At 41.9% G+C, this 20,978-nt stretch overlaps 1 protein-coding gene across 3 annotated transcripts in view; it reads left to right on the forward strand.

The window, feature by feature from the left end:
- The window catches only part of ESYT2 (extended synaptotagmin 2), a 72,334-nt gene that overhangs the window by 24,642 nt on the left and 26,714 nt on the right, over positions 1-20,978 (forward strand). For all 3 annotated transcript variants that reach the window (XM_060782569.2, XM_060782571.2, XM_060782570.2), the window contains exons 4-7: positions 9,728-9,804; positions 10,525-10,597; positions 10,805-10,894; positions 17,971-18,026. In XM_060782569.2, coding sequence (XP_060638552.2) covers positions 9,728-9,804; positions 10,525-10,597; positions 10,805-10,894; positions 17,971-18,026 — 296 coding nt within the window. The remainder of the gene's footprint in view (positions 1-9,727; positions 9,805-10,524; positions 10,598-10,804; positions 10,895-17,970; positions 18,027-20,978) is intronic.

Raw genomic sequence — 20,978 nt, forward strand, 5'->3', positions numbered from 1 at the left:
AAATAGGATGAAGAAAAGGAGAGGAAAAAGCAGACATACTACTAGACTCTACCCCTCCCTAAATGTAATTAAAAGAAAAATAAAGATGTGGGAATATTATTCTCCCATTATGGATCTAATTACATATTATTTATTATTTATTTATTTATTTGCTTTATTTCTATACCGCGTTTCTCAACCTATAATAGGTGACTCAATGCGGTTTACACAATATTAATTACCACAACAATAACAATTAAAACACAGCATACCCAATAACAAACACACAACCATTCATACAGTGCCTCGATCGCAACCAAGATCCAGTCTCATATCCTTATACCGTTCCTATGTTCAGTTTACCGTCATTCTGTGTACAATTGCGCTGATTAGCCAAACGCTTGCTCAAAAAGCCAGGTTTTGAGCTTCTTCCTAAATGCCAGCAACGAAGGGGCCTGTCTGATGTCGCTTGGTAGGGCATTCCATAACCGAGGGGCCACCACCGAGAAGGCCCTGTCTCTCGTTCCCGCCAACCGTGCCTGTGACGCAGGCGGAACCGAGAGCAGGGCCTCCCCGGACGATCTTAATGTCCGTGTCGGTTCATAGGAGGAGATGCGTTCGGAGAGGTAGGTGGGGCCGGAACCGTTTAGGGCTAATGCCAGCACCTTGAATTGTGCCCGGTAGGGAATTGGCAGCCAGTGGAGCTGGCTCAACAGAGGAGTGGTATGCTCCCTGAGAGCTGCTCCTGTTAGCAACCTGGCTGCCGAGCGCTGGACCATCTGGAGCTTCCGGGCAGTCTTCAAGGGCAGCCCCACGTAGAGCGCGTTGCAGTAATCTATGCGGGATGTGACCAGAGCGTGGACTACCGTGGCCAAGTCCGACTTCCCGAGGTACGGGCGCAGCTGGCGCACGAGCCGAAGCTGTGCAAATGCTCCCCTGGCCACCGCTGAGACCTGAGGCTCCAGGCTCAGCGATGAATCCAGGGTCACACCCAAGCTGCGAACCTGCGTCTTCAGGGGGAGTGTAACCCCGTCCAACACAGGCTGTAACCCTATGCCCCGTTCGGCCTTTCGACTGACCAGGAGTGCCTCTGTCTTGTCTGGATTCAACTTCAATTTGTTCACCCTCATCCAGTCCGACACAGCAGCCAAGCACCGGTTCAGGACCTGAACAGCCTCCTTAGAAGTAGGTGGAAAGGAGTGACAGAGTTGGACATCATCTGCGTACAGATAACACCGCACCCCGAAACTCCGGATGATCTCTCCCAACGGCTTCATGTAGATGTTAAACAACATGGGGGACAGTATTGAACCCTGCGGGACCCCACAAGGCAAAGGTTGTGAGGACGAGCAGCTGTCCCCCATCAACACCTTCTGGGTACGACCCTCTAGGAAGGACCCGAGCCACTGTAAAACAGTGCCACCAAGGCCCATTCCCGCGAGGCGTCCCAGAAGGATACCGTGGTCGACGGTATCGAAGGCCGCTGAGAGATCCAGCAGGACCAACAGGGACACACTCCCCCTGTCGAGCTCTCTGCGGAGATCATCCACTAAGGCGACCAGGGCTGTCTCGGTACCATGTCCCGGCCTAAAGCCAGACTGTGCCGGATCCAGATAATCAGTGTCTACCAAGAATACCTGGAGTTGTGAGGCCACCACACGTTCCAGGACTTTGCTCAAAAAGGGAAGATTGGAAACAGGCCGATAGTTGACGAATTGAGTGGGGTCTAGTGATGGTTTTTTCAACAGCGGTTTTATTACAGCTTGTTTTAAGCTGGCTGGAATATTGCCTTCCCGAAGGGAGGCATTAACCACCACCTCCACCCACTCGGCCAATCCCCCTCTGGCCTCCTTTAGAAGCCAGGATGGGCAGGGGTCTAGGATGCATGTGGTAGCTCTCATTCCTCCAAGTATCTTGTCCACATCCTCGGGTTTCACCAATTGAAATGAATCCATCAAAATCGGACAAGCAGATGCTCGTGTTACATCCTCAGAGACTGCCGTTAACGTGGTATCCAGGCCAGAGCGGATCAAAGCGACTTTGTCCGCAAAGAACCGAGCAAATGCTTCACAGCGGGCCGTCGAGTTGTCAGGGTTCCCATCCGGAGTGGTGGGGTTCAATAGCCCTCTGACAACTCGAAACAACTCCGCCGGACGGTTCTTTGCGGACGCAATATTGGCCGCAAAGAAAGCTTTCTTTGCCGCCTTTATTGCCACGGCATATGCCCTTAATAGGGCAACAAACCGTGTTCGATTTAACTCGCTCGGGTCCGAACGCCACACGCGCTCTAGTCTCCTCTTCCTTCGCTTCATCGCTGCCAGCTCCTCGTTGAACCAAGGTGCTGGTTTAGCTCGGCTACTTGAGAGGGGACGTTCCGGAGCAATCGTGTTTATGGCCCTAGTCATCTCCCCATTCCAGAGAGACACCAGGGCTTCAACAGAATCACCAACCGAGGTGGCAGGAAAATCCCCAAGAGCCGTCAGGAATCCGTTCGGATCCATAAGCCTCCTGGGGCGGACAAACTTCCGGTTAAGATGGCGACTGCTAACAGCTAACCTCCCGTCCGGGTAAGGCGATTGCTCTTAATCCGAGCTTAATCTGATCCATCCGCCCCTATTCTGAACTCCTGTCATCGGCTCCTGAACCGGCATCTCCTCAGGACCCCGGAGGGGGGCTTGAGGGGAGCAGAGGAGGAAAAACCAAGGAGGGAAGAAGAAGGGAGAGGAAGGAGGTAGAGCGAAGGCCGCTACTATCGATACGGCCTAGCACGCTCCCTCCCAGCCCGTTTGCTCGGTCTAACCTGGCCTGGAACATCTAACCCGCCAGCTGCCAATTACCACCCGCTGTGTTGACTACCGGAGGGAGGTCGGAGCGGCCGCCCTTGGAGCTCGGCAGTGTGCGCCGTGTTGCCTGTGTTGCTGTGCTCGGACTCATCCGCGTCTTAGATTAAACTGCGGACCGGAGCGGAGGCCTGGGCTGGTTGGAGTGGATTGTGGGGCTGCCGAGGGACTGCCGAGCCGGAGAGAGTTGCTGGGGCAGCTGGCTGTCGCTCCGAGAGCTGCGGTGCCAGCGAATTGCCGTTCTGCATTGTCCATCTCCACCCACGGCTCGATCTGGCCCTGACTTTCATCTGAGCCCTCGGCCTGTGTCCCCAGCGTGGCTCCGCTCCCCGCTCCCCGGATTCTGTGCCGATCCTTCCGCGCCAAGCTTGAACTCCTCTGCACTCGGAGGTGTGATTCCTCCGCGACTCCAACTGACAGGCCTCGTACTCCAACTTTCTCCGAGGCCTGGAGGCGTCCCGGCTGCTTCTCCCATGCCCCGATACCGCTGGGGCAAGCTCGACAGGGTGAGCCGGCGGTGACTCGGCGCCTCCCTGGGAGAGCCTGACCAACGCCGCGCGGTGACTCAGCGTTTTTTAAGCTCTCTTGCGGCGATCGTGATCTCTAGCCTGCAACGCTCTTAACCAGCAACATTAACCTCACGACTGCTAGGCTGTCTCCTGGGTGGTTGGAACTATATATATTGCTACATAGCTGCTGTTACATGCTTTGTGATCAACCGCCATTACTGTAACGCCACCCACCGCGTTACTGCCTCCATTTCCGGAATTATCCAGCTCATCAGCAGTTCCGGTGGCCATCTTAGCGATCCGTCACTCTGCTGCAAGGCCCCAGTCACCCGACCCTGACACTGATGGTGGGAGGGGGAGGAGGGAGACCAACTGGACTTTACATCTACCAATAGGACTGAGGACTATTCGATCAACTTGCACATTCATTGCGCTAGTAAATTGTTGTCTGAGCCAACGCTGATACCTGCCAACTGCCAGCACTTTATATGAGCCAACGCTATTAAGTCTTCCAATTACCAGCACTTTATTTGATCTATTGCTGCCAAATTTTACAACTGTTAGCACTTAGAGGGGCCAATTGCTGCTAAGGTATACAACGGTCAGCACTTCATCCAACAACTTGCACTTTAACCCTGTATAAGTAAGGTTATTAAGTGACCACCATAGCAGTCAGTCTCTGATAACGCGTTATTGTATGCACTTAACAGCTTTCTATGCACTTTAACAGCTTAGACTAAATCTTTAGCACTTTAAGACCTAGCAATTTAAAATCTACTACTACTTGAACCTAATATCCTACCTCAACCCTGTATCAACTCTGTTCCCCAATGTCAGCATTCCTCCCTTGGGGTCTGCTTATTGTGTTACTGGTGGACTGGGAGGACAATAGAGGGTGGAACGGGTGGGGGGATCCTGGAATTAACACACCAGGAATAGGAAAGAATTGGACTGAGACTGAGTGGCAAAAGTATATAATCTGGTACAAGTCATGGGTTGAAACTACGAATTCTAAGTGCAATATGGTAGAAGAAGGGTATTCCACTGGCCGGGGGGCCCCCATAGAGCCCGTGACGGGGAGGGGGAGATACGGGAAAGGGAGACCACCAATTCGGCTAATTCGGCCTAGAAATAGTAAAAATTTTACAGCCCAAATTCGGCCTAGGGAAAGAAGGAAAAAAAACTTAATTACTTGTAATCGGTCTCCTGACTTGGTAAGTGGGTGTACCCAGGTTGGCAGTCCCTCTGGGTTGAAGATGGTGCTGCTGAACGCCAGATCTGTCAATGGCAAAACATCTTTCATCCAAGATCTAATCTTGGAGGAACGGGCAGATCTGGCGTGCATTACAGAGACCTGGCTGGATGAAGCTGGAGGAGTTAATTTGACCCAGCTTTGTCCGCCAGGATTCTCTGTACAGCACCAGTCGAGACCTGGAGGGCGGGGAGGCGGAGTTGCGGTGGTCTATAAAAATTCTATCCCTCTGACCAGAGGCCCCATTCCACAGTCAACCAATTTCGAGTGTGTCCACCTGAGGGTGGGCGACCGGGACAGAATAGGGATTCTGTTAGCGTACCGCCCACCTCGCTGCACTACGGTCTCCCTACCTGAGCTAGCGGGGGTGGTCTCGAGCCTGGCATTGGAGTCTCAACGGCTTCTTGTGCTGGGGGACTTCAATGTACATGCCGAGACTTCCCTAGGAGGAGCGGCTCAGGACTTCATGTCATCCATGGCAACCATGGGGCTGTCCCAACAAGTATCTGGCCCCACCCACTGTGCGGGACACACATTAGATTTGGTTTTCTGTCAGGGATGGGAGCAAGGTGGCGGTGTTGAGGAGTTATCCACCTCTCCGTTGCCATGGACCGACCACTATCTGGTCAGATTTAGACTCACCACACCTTCCAACCTCTGCAGAGGTGGGGGACCCATTAAGATGGTCCGCCCCAGGAGGCTTATGGATCCGAACGGATTCCTGACGGATTTCTATTAGGCTTGGGCCCGAATCAGTTTGAATAAAAATGGTTTGTAATATTTAACAGTCCATTTTATTTAATCTCCACCAATAGAATGGGGAAGAGGGAGCCAGAAAACCTGGGAAAATGGATTAAAGGAGCTGGATTTTGTCAGCTCCTGTAGAAGATGGGGTTAAGTCTGCAATATACCTGAGGCAGGAGTCTCATGGAGAAGATGGGATTATTGCAGCAATATTTTCCCTCCCCTGCAGTAGTAGTGTCCATCCATTTCTTTTTGGAAAGTTTCCTAGGCTCCTCCTTCAGAGACGGTGCTGCTGGGAACACGCTTTTCCACCAGCACTTACACAGCGCAGGCATTGAAAAGGTGCAGAGTTCCTCTCGGAACATGATTGGAGTTGAAGTTTTTCTCTCCCTCTGTTTCTCAGCTAATAAAAAGCACAGGTTGTGCCCATACACTGATTGGCTGAGAATGGACACAACTGGCGACTACAAGTTCCCAGAACCCTCTCTTGCGATTTGTTTTCTTTTTAAACAATTATGGTTAAAACTTAAAATAATTCTAAATGATCAATAGATTGGCGAATTGTTTTGAAACTTGGCAGGCCTGCAGTTGTAGATGGGGTCTAAAACTGAGGTAGGTTTCAGGTAGATAGGCCTTAAAATGACTGAGGATTGAGCCTTTAAAGTTTCGTATTGTAGCTAATAGGCCGAATCTTTACCAAATGAAAATGGCAACACTCATCCCGATTTGAGTAATGAGAGGCTAGCCGACAAGGGACCCTGAAACGGTATGCCTTTTGGCTGAATTGCACACCACTACTAAATGTTCCTACAAAAATACTAGCAACCATAACCACAGATTATTACATTGGTGGATTTTGTAGCACTCAAAAAGACAATATTTTCTAATATTTTAAAAAAGTCTTCAACTGGCATTTTATCAACCTTAACAATCAAATATTCAATTGTCAGTGAGCCAATCCTTTTCTAACCATAAGCAAATAATATTCTTTCTGCTGTTGTGTATTAGGGAAGTAGTTGATATTGACTCTTCAGTTCTTTATCCATAACATCTAGCAGAAACCTTTCTGGTAACATTACAAAATCTACTTTTATTTTTTACTTTCTTGTAAGTTCACAACACATGAAACAAGGAGCACTCCTCATCTTGACATGCTCAGTATTGGTTTAAAATATTCTAGGATATTTTTATTTATTTATTTCATATATTTGTATCCCATCCTTCTCACCCTAAAAGGGGATGCAGGGTGGCCTTACAGCAGACAGCAATTCGATGCCAATACATATAAATATAAAAATAAACAAATACAATTAAAACCATACAAGTAAACATCAGTTACATTTTTGATAGCTTATTTGGGTTTAGATAGCATCTATACATCATTTTATACAGTTTTAAAAAAAATACTTCACAGATAAATTTTATATCTGAACTACCTTTCGTCCCATAGGGCACTATGCCCAACCTATTCATATACTGTTTCACAGTTTATATTCTGTCTCTAATTTCAAATGCCACTGATACATTTTTAATTATATGGTCACTGTCTTTATCCTACTTTAAATAGAAATCATTTTCTTTAACCTGTGTCTGCATTTCTCTTATCTCGATTAAATGTTTCCTTAAGCTACATATAAACAAACCAATTGAAGTCATTATCTTAATAATTTTATTTGCTGAAAACTTCCAAGTTGTGTTATTCAAAATGCAAAAGATCACCATAAAGCAACAACCTCCATTTTTAACCCATTCTTTCTGTGGTAAAGTGGCTGGAATTATCTTAGGAAAAGGTCTCTGGTTGTATTTATAGCAAACACAGGAGCATTTCTAATATAGTGACAATATTCAAATTCAGTTCTACAAAACTCTACAATCTCTTTTTCTTATGTAGGTCTCTTGAAGACAAATAATTTCATCTTTGATATTCTTTAAAAATGCATGTTTCCCTTTACTGGGGCAAGCTCAGTCCATTTACATTCCATTAAATTAGTTTCAGATTCATCATACAAAAATATTTCTTCTTAGCAACACTCAGCCATTTGAATATCTCTTTCTGGGGCTTCTTTCATCAATTCTCTTTCTTTCTCTCCAAAGAGTTTATTGTATACGTGGCAGTGCAGAAGTAGTTATCTGGGACTATTCAATGAAAGGTTATATCCTTTTTTCTGCATACCTTCACCAAGAATTTATGCTCTCTGTTTCTTCAGCATTCCTTAGGGATTCTCTTTAAAGATAATTATTTCATACTCCTTTATTTTAAATCTTTACTTAAAATGTGTTTTCAATATTTAATCTCTGACACATCTGTGTGTGGAGTATATTGTCATATCTCTTGGATGTCTGTTCCGTCCCCCTGGTGCATAAGCAGAGTTTTTCTTATACATTGCTTGGTTCTCAATCTTCCTAATGCCATGGCCCATTAACACAGTTCCTCATGTTGTGGTTACCCCCAACCATAAAATTATTTTCGTTGCTACTTCATAACTATAATTTTGCTACTGTCGTGAATCGTAATGTAAATATCTGATATGCAGGATGTAGTTTCATTCACTGAAGCAAATTTGGCACAAATACCCGATATGCTCAAATTGGAATACTCATGGGGTTGGGGGTGATTTTATCATGTGGGAGTTGTAGTTGCTGGGATTTATAGCTAACCTACAATCAAAGAGCATTCTGAACTCCACTAATGATGGAATTGAACCAGGCGTGGCGCAAAGAACTCCCATGACCAACAGAAAATACTGGAACGGTTTGGTGGGCATAGACCTTGAGTTTGGGCATTGTAGTTCACCTACATCCAGAGAGCACTGTGGACTCAAACACTCACTGTGGACCAAGCTTGGCAAGAATACCCAATTGTGAACACTGGTGGAGTTTGGGGAAAATAGAGCTTGACATTTGGAAGTTGTAGTTGCTGGGATTTATAGTTCACCTACAATCAAAGAGCATTCTGAACCCCACCAACAATAGAATTGGGCCAGACTTTCCACACAGAACCCCCATGACCAAGAGAAAATACATCCCGGATTGATTACTGCAACGCGCTCTACGTGGGGTTGCCCTTGAAGACGGCCCGGAAGCTCCAGATGGTCCAGCGCTCGGCAGCCAGGTTGCTAACAGGAGCGGCACTCAGGGAGCACACCACTCCTCTGCTGAGCCAGCTCCACTGGCTGCCAATCCGCTACCGGGCTCAATTCAAGGTGCCCTCCTTGGCCTATAAAGCCCTAAACGGTTCTGGCCCCGCTTACCTCTCCGAACGCATTTCCGCCTACGAACCGACCAGAATATTAAGATCGTCTGGGGAGGCCCTGCTCTCGATCCCGCCTGTGTCACAGGTGCGCTTGGCGGGGACGAGAGACAGGGCCTTCTCAGTGGTGGCCCCTCGGCTATGGAATGCCTTACCAGCAGACATCAGACAGGCACCTTCGTTGCTGGCGTTTCGGAGAATGGTCAAGACCTGGCTTTACGAAGCGTTTGGCTAGACAATGCAACTAATTAAGGAAGACGGTAACTGAACATAGGAACGGCACATTGACTATGAGAATGGATCTGACTTTAACGGAGGCGCTATATATGTTGTTTGTTGATTTGTCTGTCTGATGTTAATTGTTGTGGAGCGACGTTGTCGTCCCGGTTGTTGTATTGCTGCGTTTTAATTGCACTCTAAACCGCATTGAGTCGCCTGTCAAGGGCTGAAATATGCGGTATAAAAGTGAAACAAATAAATAAATAAATAAAATACTGTATTTTCTGATGGTCTTTGGCAACCCCTCTGACACCCCCTCACAACCCCCAGGTTAAGAAACACTGTTTTAGTCAAATTCTTCACTAGGGCTGTGTATAAGATCTGCCATAGCTTTGTAAACGGTCTGTTCTCAGTCAATCAGCTCTTTTGGCATAGCTCATAGCCTAATCCGCATTTCCTTTGATTTTAACTTCCATCGTCAGTCAGTTCTTTTGGCAAAGCTCATTCCCTAATCTGTATTTCCTTTGATATTTAACTCCATCATCATAATTCTGTGCTTTGCCCTTTTCCTCTCCTACCTTAAAATGGCCATTCCCTTTGAGTTATCGGAGATCTCTTGTTTGTGTCAAGTTGTTATGACATTCTGAATTGATGCTGTGGCCTCTGAACAGGTTTTCAGAAAGCTTTTTAAAATGATTTACTTGTCCTGTGATCTATAATCTTAAGAAATCCAGTTCCTGTTTTTAATACTTTCTGCCCCATATTCATTAAAATCTACAATCTGGTTAGACATCTTGGATATTGAGGCTTGAATTTTAATAAGCACAGGGTCAGTTTTGTCTAGCTTTCCACCTTTTTTTAAAAAAAGCTATTTCTCATAAAGGATAATTTTGATAGAATTGTTGCTCTGTTAAAAATAAAATCTTTACTTTAGCCCCTTAGGATTGATGGTGTTAAAGTATACACTGAAAATGTGGATAAAAGGCAGATCATTTTGGATCTTCAAATCAGGTAAACTTGTTACAAGTACATTAATATTGTTTAACATATGTACTTTAAACTGTGTTTTGTTACGTCTCACATTGGTTACTGTGGAAATATTAACAAAAAAAAAGGGTTGAAGGTTTGCCTTAATAAATTTTCCATTAATGTGAAACGTGCCTGTCATGTTTGGGATCTTCAGATTAATTTAGCCTTACATAATTCACAGCCTTTATGCCCTCCATGGATAAAGTGTTCCGCTTTACCCACTGTACAAACAGAAGATAATGTTTCATACAAGCTATGTTGCAAAAACATATGCCAAGAAGTATGAGTTGAAGGGCAATAGTGACATTAATGAACTGCCTGTATACATGTGTGTAATCTTCTTACTGACTTGTTCCCTTCATTTCTGTTAGTTATATTATTACTGTAGTAATACTGTAACACAATGATACATAATAAATGAAACAATGTATTGAGTGTGTGTATACTGTAATCATTGAAAAATTCTGGTGTTTTTGGTGTTGTTAGCCACTTTGGGTCATTTTTAAACAACAACAACAACAACAACAACACTTATTTTTCTAAATCTCAGATATTTAGTGATAAACTGAAGCCACACTGTCAGTTTTGGCATATTTTAGAAGCACATTAATTTTAATATATGTATTCTCATTAAACATATGATCATTTATGAATGCATTCTTATGTATACCATATTACTTATGTTTTTCTTCACACTCTTAGTTTTGTTGGCAATTGTGAAATTGACCTGGAGATAAAGAGATACTTCTGCAGAGCTGGTGTGAAGAGTATACAGGTAAGTTTCATTTTTTCTACCTATCATGCAACCATATTCGCTTATGATAGAAATTCCATAAAATCAATTATGTAATTCTCATACCGTACTGGAAACAAAACTTTGTTCTTTTTGGTGTCATTCTAAGTATTCAGATCTCTGCAATAATATATACTTTCAATATTCCATTTACAATTCATGCTTAGTACTTTGGTCTTTTTCTTCTAGATTCATGGTACAATGAGAGTGATATTGGAACCTCTGCTAGGAGACATGCCCTTAATTGGAGCACTGTCATTATTTTTTCTTAGGAAACCGGTAAGTGAAAAATCGTTATATTTTCTTCCTTCTGTGCAGTTGTGAACAAGCAGTCTGGTGTGCACTACTAGGCTTGTGCATGGATTTGTTTTGGATGTTTGCCTTTGGCTTGTTCAGACGACCGTAATGGCAAGGTCACTGCTAACATGTTTTTTTTTTTTACCAAAATGGACCACACATCTGCTGGTCGTGGCTACTTTCAGTTCTATTTGGGAACGCGCGGTGCGCAAGAGGTTGCTTCATGCTTGCATGAGGTTTTCCTGTGAGCCCTACCTGTTGGGCCAATCAGAATAGAAGACAGCCATGATGTGTCTTACGCAAGCTGTGTCTGTTTAATGGAGTGAGTGGCTCCATTGCTCAGTTGCATCCTGGCTCTAGAGAGAGGTGCTTCAGTTGCTGCAGTCAGATTGCCTTGCCACTCGCTCACTCACAGATTTAGCTTTTGGCTCAGCTCATTGAAGCTAATTTTATGTTTAGATTTTCCTAGATTTTTTCTTTTTTTCTTTAGGGACTGTGAGCTGGAAAGTACAGGTGGGTAGGTGCACGGAATTTGGGAACTTCTTGATAGGTGCGCTTTTCTTTTAGGGTGGCTCTGAGATTTGAGTCATACTTTAGCCTTTACTAAAGCTTTTAGTTTCTCTTTTCTCTCCTCTCTCCTCTCTTTCAGAAGGTACTTTTAAAAGACTATTGCTATTATTAATTATAAGAATTCCAGCAAACAGCAACGCCTCATTTTTAGAAAAACTGTCTCCCTACCTACCTAAACCTACCACCAATACGTAATAATTTCTTACCTTTGCAATCTCATCACAAGTTCGCTCTATATTTTCATTATATTTTTCTCTGTGCTCTCTACCTTCTTAATTTCGATTAATAATAATATTTTGGATGTTGCCTAAAAATAATAAAACTATTGGGCTTCTGTGGAAGCTTTGCCAGGCCAACAAAACTTACCATCTCTTGTTAACTCCAATCCCCATCAGGACATAGAAGATTATTGTTAATTATTAAGAATTGTCAGTCCAGGAGCTGGGGGTGGTGACGGCCGACAGGGAGCTCTGGCGTGGGCTGGTCCACGAGGTCACGAAGAGTCGGAGACGACTGAACGAATGAACAACAACATTAAGAATTGTACCAGCAAAACACATTTTGGGAATTTTTTATTTTTATTTCTAAAAAGAAAAATTCCTAAAAATCAGGGGATGACCCTTATGAAACTTGGTGAGCTAACAGCGATAGATGTGTCCTCCGAGTGTGGCCATTTTCATCCTGATAACTCTAAAAGTGACGGGAACAGGAGCCCAGGAACCCCCCTTCCAGATCTTGCCACATTTTTTGGCTGTAGGCCAAAAATGGCTTTGCAGGCGGTGCCTGTTTTTCAGAGGTCCACAAAAATGGATCTGTGGGCCTGCCGAAATTTGGATAGCATAAACGGATCACCATCCAGCTGAAATGCACAAGTCTATTAATTACACCTACTGAACTTCTCTGGTAAGCAAAAGTGGTTACAGTAAACAGGAGCTAAAAAAAAGAGCATAATACAGCATCTCTCCTTCAGGCTTCTGGATATTGGCTCCCTAGAGGAGTGACAAACCATGGCCTAGTAAGATCCCGGTTGTTTTAGCTATTCACACTTGCAAGAAAAGACAAGTAGGAGTTTCTGGGTAGCAGACCAAAACACTCAGCAGTTCAGGCATACCATTTTGAGTAAAATGGTTAGACCTTTTTTGTTATTGGCCATATAATAAAAAATAATAATGTTTTGAGCTTTTCCTGCAGATCCTGTATCTGTAAACTGTAAATCTCCTTCCATCCACACAAAAGTTCTGATGTAGGAGATCATTTCCAGTGGTGAAATAAGAAAGGAAACTATCTGTCATTCCTTTGTCATTTTCTGGCATTTTTAAAATCCGCTCTAGAGTATGCGGGGGAGGGTATCCCTCTAGAATAGCATGAAAAGAGATTCTTGGGTTGTATTGTCGAAGGCTTTCATGGCCGGAATCACTGGGTTGTTGTAGGTTTTTCCGGGCTATATGGCCATGTTCTGGAGGCAATTTTTCTCCTGACGTTTCGCCTGCATCTATGGCAAGCAACCTCAGAGGTAGTGAGATTCTTGGGTTGCTTGCATCCTACCGATCAGAGTGTCCTGAAGATAATGCCACTCTTTGTGAGGCATGGAAACTTGAGTACTAAGGTTACCGTAACATTTGTAATAATTTTATCTCTTGTTGCCCATTGCTCTTTATGGTGATAGTCAGTTTCAACTGAATGGACAGATCTCAGTAAACTACCAGTCTGCAAAGAAGATCTTTTGGAAATTTTCATGAGTATAGGCAGCACATTTTCTCTTGTCTCAAGAGTTTAAAACTAAGACTTATATCTGATCCATAAATCAGCATGGAATTATTTCCAGTTGTTTTTGCTATAAAACAGAAATGATTGAGTCTTCAGTACTGTTGAAACTATATATTGTTCTTTTAGGAGAATTCATAACTGTATAAATACACATTTTCTTATTATGGCCACCTGTTTCACTTTAGGCAAAGGCATAATTCCTCAAATTAAAATAAAGACCGCATTGAAATATTGTTTAGAAATCTGAGAGTCATACTAATGGGCTTACTTATTGTATATGATATTTTTTTAATTACTGTACCCTGTGGTCTAAATTTAGGATGGTTCATTATTCACACTCTAGTTGGAGATTACCCAAATTCAGATCTGATTTCATTACAACAGTAACTAATTAATTAAAAGGAAAAAGAACCCAGTTTAACATAATTCAAATGAGCTTTTAATATGACATTTTATATGTTGCATGTCTGCTGTACAACCATGTACAGAATTTATTTAAACCGTCACTTGATTTCAAAATAACAAATGCCAAGACCTCACCATGTTTTCTGAGTGAGGAAAAGTGTTAATTAAGTCTTTATGGATTCGGCCATCCACAGCTTTAAAATATTCCTTCCCTTAAAAAAATAATATTAATTTTACCATTTTATATATACCATTTTATTATTATGCCATTGTATATAATAGGACTTAAGGAGCCATGAATTTTAGTATCCACTGGGGGTTCTGGAACCCTATTAGATACAGAGGGCCCACTCTTTGTGCTTCTGAGCATAGTACTAGTGAAGAAAGTTTAGTTGCTATGCGGAGTATGTTTCCAGTAGCACACTTTGGTAAACATGATGTGTTCTGGCCCTAGTCCAGATTAATCTCACACAGGCATCCACAGATACATCCAGTAAGGATCTGGCGAGAAGGACCTTCAGTAGCCGACAGCTGCATTCTTATTTTGAATAGGGAAGACACAGCATGAGTTTTGCATAGTTCCTTCTCTGGATCTTGGAGGGGCCTCTTCGGCTCTCTGACGGTCATAGAAAACTTCAGAGAGAACTGATGATTTCTCTTATTTTGGTGAAAGTTTGTGTAAGATAAGAATTCAGTGGGAAAAGATTCCTGCTGGTCTTTATTTTCCAACTCTGCACAGAACGCATGAGACATCTTGCAGCTCATCTTTGCTTGTTCCCTGCAGTTTCCTTTCTTTTGCTCTGTTCTCCAGCAGAAAAGGGGGAGCATTGCTGCTTCTCCTTCAAGCCTTTTGTACAACACATGCCAAAGAACTGCAGGGGAGAGGTGTTGGTAAAAGGAATAAAATAGAGGTTGGCTGATGAATCAATATTTTGCGGACTTCTGCTTTTCCAGCTTACAATGAATTATTTAGAAGATCTGTTAAAAAATGTAGTAGAACTCCTAATGAGATTTTATGGCCCATTTTATGGCATGTGTTTCTTCCTCTCCACCTTTACTATATGGCAGTCTGAAATAACTTTTTGTGTAAGTTGAAAGTTTTACTGAATTTTTTTCTGTCACCTAGAACGGAGAGCCTGCAGCCAATAAAAACTTTTCAGAAATACTTTGTCAGGACAGAGACATGGGAATTATTTGGCAACTAGTCACATTTTTTTTCTTCTTCTCATATTTTCCAGGCCAAAAGTAACAATTGGCAATAATTCAGTATGCGCTGGAGTCTTTTTCTGTTGCTAGTCTTAATGTCTATATATGGCAACACTGCCTAAATTAATAATTCTGAGCATACTTGTTTAATGAGTTTGCTTAAGCTTTCTGTGGCTTGTGAGCCATGCAGAGATTTTGTCAGACATCCTGCTGTTTGTAGTTGCTACAAAATTAGTCATCTTGATCAAGTAACAAAATGACTGCTAGGTGCTTATAAAGATACGTTTAGCTAACGTATTATGAATGATTTTGAATTGGGTTGTTGTAGGTTTTTCCGGGCTATATGGCCATGTTCTGGAGGCAATTTTTCTCCTGACGTTTTGCCTGCATCTATGGCAAGCATCCTCAGAGGTAGCGAGGTCTGTTGGAAGTAGGAAAAATGGGTTTATATATCTGTGGAATGACCAGGGTAATGTTTCAGCTGATCACTTTGATTTGCATTCAATGGCCTGGAAGTGCCTGGGGGGAATCTCTTGTTGAGAGTGAATTGATGTGCCTGATTGTTTACTCTCTGTTGTTTTGCTGTTGTAATTTTTGAGTTTTTTAACTGGCTACCAGTATTAAAAAACTCAAAAATTACAACAGCAAAACAACAGAGAGTAAACAATCAGGCACATCAATTCACTCTCAACAAGAGATTCCCCCCAGGCGCTTCCAGGCCATTGAATGCAAATCAAGGTGATCAGCTGAAACATTACCCTGGTCATTCCACAGATATATAAACCCATTTTTCCTACTTCCAACAGACCTCACTACCTCTGAGGATGCTTGCCATAGATGCAGGCGAAACGTCAGGAGAAAAATTGCCTCCAGAACATGGCCATATAGCCCGGAAAAACCTACAACAACCCAGTGATCCCGGCCATGAAAGCCTTCGACAATAGATTTTGAATTGGTTTGGAATTTTTTTCTTGTGGGATTCAGTAAGAATGATTTCTTGCTTTTAGTTATGGATCTTAATACAAATAACTGGGGAAACCCTTCTTATAGCACTGAATGCTTTCTAGTTATGGCTGTCTGTATTCTAAAAAACCACCTTCCCTTAATGCCTCTACCCAGTAGTTCTGCTTGAGCCAACATGGAATAGGAAGATGTTGTATCAAACCTGAGTGAGCTTCTTGATATAAGATGTTTTGAAAAATAGAACACACTTAGCCATTTGCCTCAGTAACTTGCAAGACTTTTATAAAATATATATATTTGTTCAAGAGCATGGGGATAGCTTAGAGTTCTCTAAGGTATTGGGGATGTCAGAACAGTTTTTGTTCATCAGTGCAATAAGCTGTAGAGTTTTTTGCTTCCTCTTAAATGATTTTAAGTATTTGGTTCATATATAACCCTGTTTGCCTTATTTGTATCCTCCTGTTCCTGCCTGTGAGGTATTTTTGATGGGTTTGTGTGTTGTGTGTTTATGGCACAGAAATTATTATTATTATTATTAACTTTATTTGTACCCCGCTAGCATCTCCCGAAGGACTCGATGCGGCTTACACAGCAAAACATAACACAACAGCAAAACAGAAGCAAATCAAATAGTTAAGCAAAATAACAACAACAGTAACAATACATCAGGACACTTTAAAACTGGGCTGGCCAGAGCAGTGGGTACAGGGTTAAAAGTGCTGAAATGGCAGCAGGAACGTAGGATTAAATAAGTGCAGTGTGCAGCGATCTTATTATACTAAAGTGCTTCTAGGACTTGGGGATGGGAAATCCTACTGAGGAAAGATCTCTGTAAAGTGATCTATCGGGATCTGAAAATATTGCATCATCTAGAAGGGATGAATGCCCGATGATGGCAAGAACAGTACCAAGAGACACAAATTTGAGACACAAATTTGAAAACTAAACTCAGGAGCAGTTCAAAGCATTATCTTTCTTTTTCATTGTCTCTCTGACTCATACAAATAGGGTTCTCTGTAGCCTGTATGGAACACTGTTCAGAATAGTGGTTCTCAACCTATGGGCCTCCAGATGTTTTGGCCTTCAACTCCCAGAAATCCTGACAGCTGGTAAACTGGCTGGGATTTCTGGGAGTTTTAGACCAAAGGTTGAGAACCACTGGTTTAGAACCTTCTAGAGCTGTTACATAAGTTTTTTGGGTGGTTATCCATCCTTTACACTCTTCATCGTTCACTGTTCTTGATTGCTAGTTCAGACCTACCTTTGGGGGGTGTATCTTACCAGATTTGATAAGAGATACTAGTGTAGCACATTGCAAAATTAAAGCAAGAATCAGAGGATGCTCTCTGTGGTGGAGTCTCTTCCAAAAACATCATTTTAGAAGTATTCTGTAACGGCACTCCATGCAGTCATGCCAGCCACATGACCTTGGAGGCATTTACGAACAACGCCGGCTCTCCGGCTTAGAAAAAGAGATGAGCACCACCCCCCAGAGCTGCACATGATGGACTTAATATCAGGGGAAAACCTTTACCTTTATTCTGTCACTCTGCTTCTCTTTCAGTTTTCCCCACTAATTTTTGTTTTATATTACAATGAGTGTGAATAATAAAATGATGTATGGTGACTCTTGGTCTTGTAAACTTTTGTTCAAAGATTACTTATAGGGTCACTGAACCTATTTTTCTGCTCTGAGAGTTTTTCTTTCGCTCAACAAAAAAGAGAAATCTGTTCTAACCACGTCATAAGTAAAAAACAAAATTACAAAACATCATCATAGAAGTTAGAATAGAGAACTTTTCTAGTGAATACGAGTGCTTGACTCTATTACAAAGCAAATGAAGAACTTCATAGACTGTGAGCCTAAATCATCACCAGTCCATTTTCCCTCCAGCATCCCCATGTTTCTAACGCACACATTGTAAGTGAATGATTGACTGTAGGAATGACTAACTTAAAAAGATGGAAGTATAAAAATGAATTCTTTGCTCAGATTCAGAATAATTTGCTGAAATTCCCAGGTGCCCACATGAAGCTGATTTTTCCTCTGAATTCTTCTTCTGTTAGAATGTATATCCCTTGTTCCTGTTTATTAAACTGTAGAAGTTTTGAGTGTTTAATACGCTGTTTTTCCCCCTTGTCTTCAGCTTTTGGAAATTAACTGGACAGGACTGACAAATCTTCTGGATATTCCAGGACTAAAGTAAGTCGAAATCGAATAAAACTGATTTAATAGAAATACACAATTGAGCTTCTGTGACTCTCTGTGTGTATGCATATAAGATATTTGAAAATAATTAATTGTGTATATTGCATCTGTTCTCTGTCATATTTTAAATCAATTACATGTATTTTAAATCAATTACATGTGGGAATACTGTCTACTTCAGCAGGATCTCCTAGAAATAATCATAAAACTCTTGTTTCCAGTTTTTAAAAGGACATTTCATTGCCTTGTTGCTTTGGCGGAAACTCAGTTAATCAATTGTCAAGCGGCTTCTGACATTGTTTATATGTTTATAGTGGGAAATAAGCTCATGTGTAGTACAGGAGGCTCCAGAGAGGCTGAGATGAAAAATGTGTCCAAGAATTAAATCTGCCCCATTTCCCCATCTAGATGTCAGTTCAGTTGATGTATAATCCTCTTCCAATTCAAACCATTGATCCTTTTAGTTTAGAGCCAGGAGTCCTGCTTTTGTTACTCTGCTAAGAGTAAAGAGCTAAGGGGCATCTTACTGCAGCAGAAATACCAATGGTTTGTTGTGCAGATTGTAGTTGCATTGACACTGCGAATTGTTTAAAATGTCCGATTTTATGCCTGTTTCTCTCTCTCTCTCTGTGTGTGTGTGTGTGTGTGTGTGTAACTTTTTAAAAATAAAGCATTGTGGTAAATACAAACTCAATAGGAGTATGTTACACTAATTTTGTGCAGGGATGGCTGAGAAAAGCAATATTTGGGTTGGAAATGCTGTTCTGGAAGCTACTGAGTTTGTACTTCTCACAGAATTTGTGATTATTATTTAATGTTACATTTCTAGCCTCCCTTCCTGCTACAAATAGTGCTTGAGAAAACAGCAACATCACTGACACAAACTAAATGCTTGAAGTCATCATTAAAATAAGCACGATAATACACTGTACAAAAAAGTGGTAACTTTTTTACTTTGGTGTTCAATTGTAGAAAAAAAATGCGCCAATGAGGGAAACCCATACAGAATGATAGACGATTAAGACTGAGTTATGCTATGCTGCTCTTATTTCTGTTTTTTGTTGGATCAGTAGCATCAATGGTAAACTGCTGTAGTGTAACAGCTGGCAAGAAACAAAGTGTTTCTGTGTGACACGCTGCCAGTATTCCGATTATATTTGGCTTTCTCTTTGAAAGGGAAGAATGTAGTCATTCTTGTTCTGCTCTACTCAGAGAAGTCTCGTCTTGAGGTAGTAAATATTTGAGGTTAGCTTGCAGCACTCCACCCAGCAACATTTATTCTGCTTCGTCTTGATTAATGGTTTGTTCCCCTCACCATTTGAAGTAAATTTAATTTAATCTGTGTACAAACATCAAATCTTATTGTTCATGCAATTCCCAAATGCAGCACATGAAAAATTCTTAGTGTGACCGGTTAAGGTTCTAGAGAAAGAAATACATCCAATACAGCTCCATTAAGTCCTTAATTAGGTTCTGCCTCTCAGCTGTTTATTTTTCTTTTACCTGGGTTGGTAGGAATAATGGAAGACAAATGGGAGTAACGATACCAAAGTCAGTATTCCAAAATGCGCTCCTGTCATACATTTCAATTCAGTTCTACTCGTAATTTTCAAACTGCATGATGTCACTTCAAACTCACTGGGATCCTTTCTCCAGCTATATAATTAATGATGTGTATGCAGCAACTATATTAACGCCTTCACTCGTGTTTACATTATGCATCACCTTGTAATGCATCTCGTGTTTACATTATGCATCACCTTGTAATGGTTATATGCTGCTGTTGAGTGATCAAACATTTTCTGGCATTTGTAAATGATCCCCCCCCCCCCCCAAGGATATTCATTCCCCACCCCAGAAATTCTTGATCCAATTTATTATGGCAACTCCTTTTTAGGAAACTACTACCCAGTTCCAAATACTGTTCTACATAGAAAAAGTAGAAAAACTTGACCATAGTTTCTTTGCCACTTTTAAGAATGCTTAATTTGATCAAACTTGGGTTTTAACAATACTGACTATCCTAATTTTAAACTAGCAGTTGGTCCAGAGATATAAGTTTTTATAAATAATAATAATAATAATAAATTTCTTCCCTGTCCCCATATCCCGAAGGGACTTGGGGCAGCTCACAAAACACTCAATGTACAAAAAGTGCAAAGACAACAACACAAAACAACAACCAATATAAACATCACAAACCCGCCCCCCCCCCCCAATTTATTTATCGTATAAGGAGCGAACCAAAAAGTTGCATTGTATTTAAAACAAACAAACAAAAAACACAAAGTTTGCAAACTTGGCAACCCCCCCTCCCCGATTAAGATCAATAAAATGCAACAATAGCTGCAGAATACAATACATACTATTAATGTTTTACATAAATCTAAAAGTTTGGTATAGTATTCTCAGGAGTAATCCACTTCTGCTGGTTACTGTGGTGTGCCACATTCTCAGTGGCTGAAACCATCATTTCTTCCCCCTTCTCTTTCAGTTTTCATTTCCCTGCCCACCCAACCCTCTTTGACAATTTTTGATATATTTAAAAGTGGAAAAACATAATATGAAAAAGGAAACATTTGACTCACAGAATAAGAATAATAACTTTACAATGGCTGCCAAGCCGATCATAGCAAAGGGAAAAATAAACAAAAATAAAGCACTTCTAAAATAAAGCACTTCCAGCATAACATCAGGTACTACAGTCATTTATATTGGTTGCTGAGTTCTGAGGGCTCCTCATGGGACTTTGGGTGTAGAATCTGGCACCTGCCTTTTACAGGATGGCAAAGGCAGGATCACATGTTTCTATCATAATAACTAACTGGATTAGTTACTTTATATTTCAGTCACATGCTTTTGTAAGAACATCAGCTTTAGTTTAAACTTGTGGGCAGGTCTAATTTAGGAATTAGTTGAAAGTAAACCATGGCAAAGTCTGTGGAT

This window comes from Anolis sagrei, chromosome 6 (genome assembly GCF_037176765.1).
Source record: "Anolis sagrei isolate rAnoSag1 chromosome 6, rAnoSag1.mat, whole genome shotgun sequence".
Taxonomy (NCBI): Eukaryota; Metazoa; Chordata; class Lepidosauria; order Squamata; family Dactyloidae; genus Anolis; species Anolis sagrei.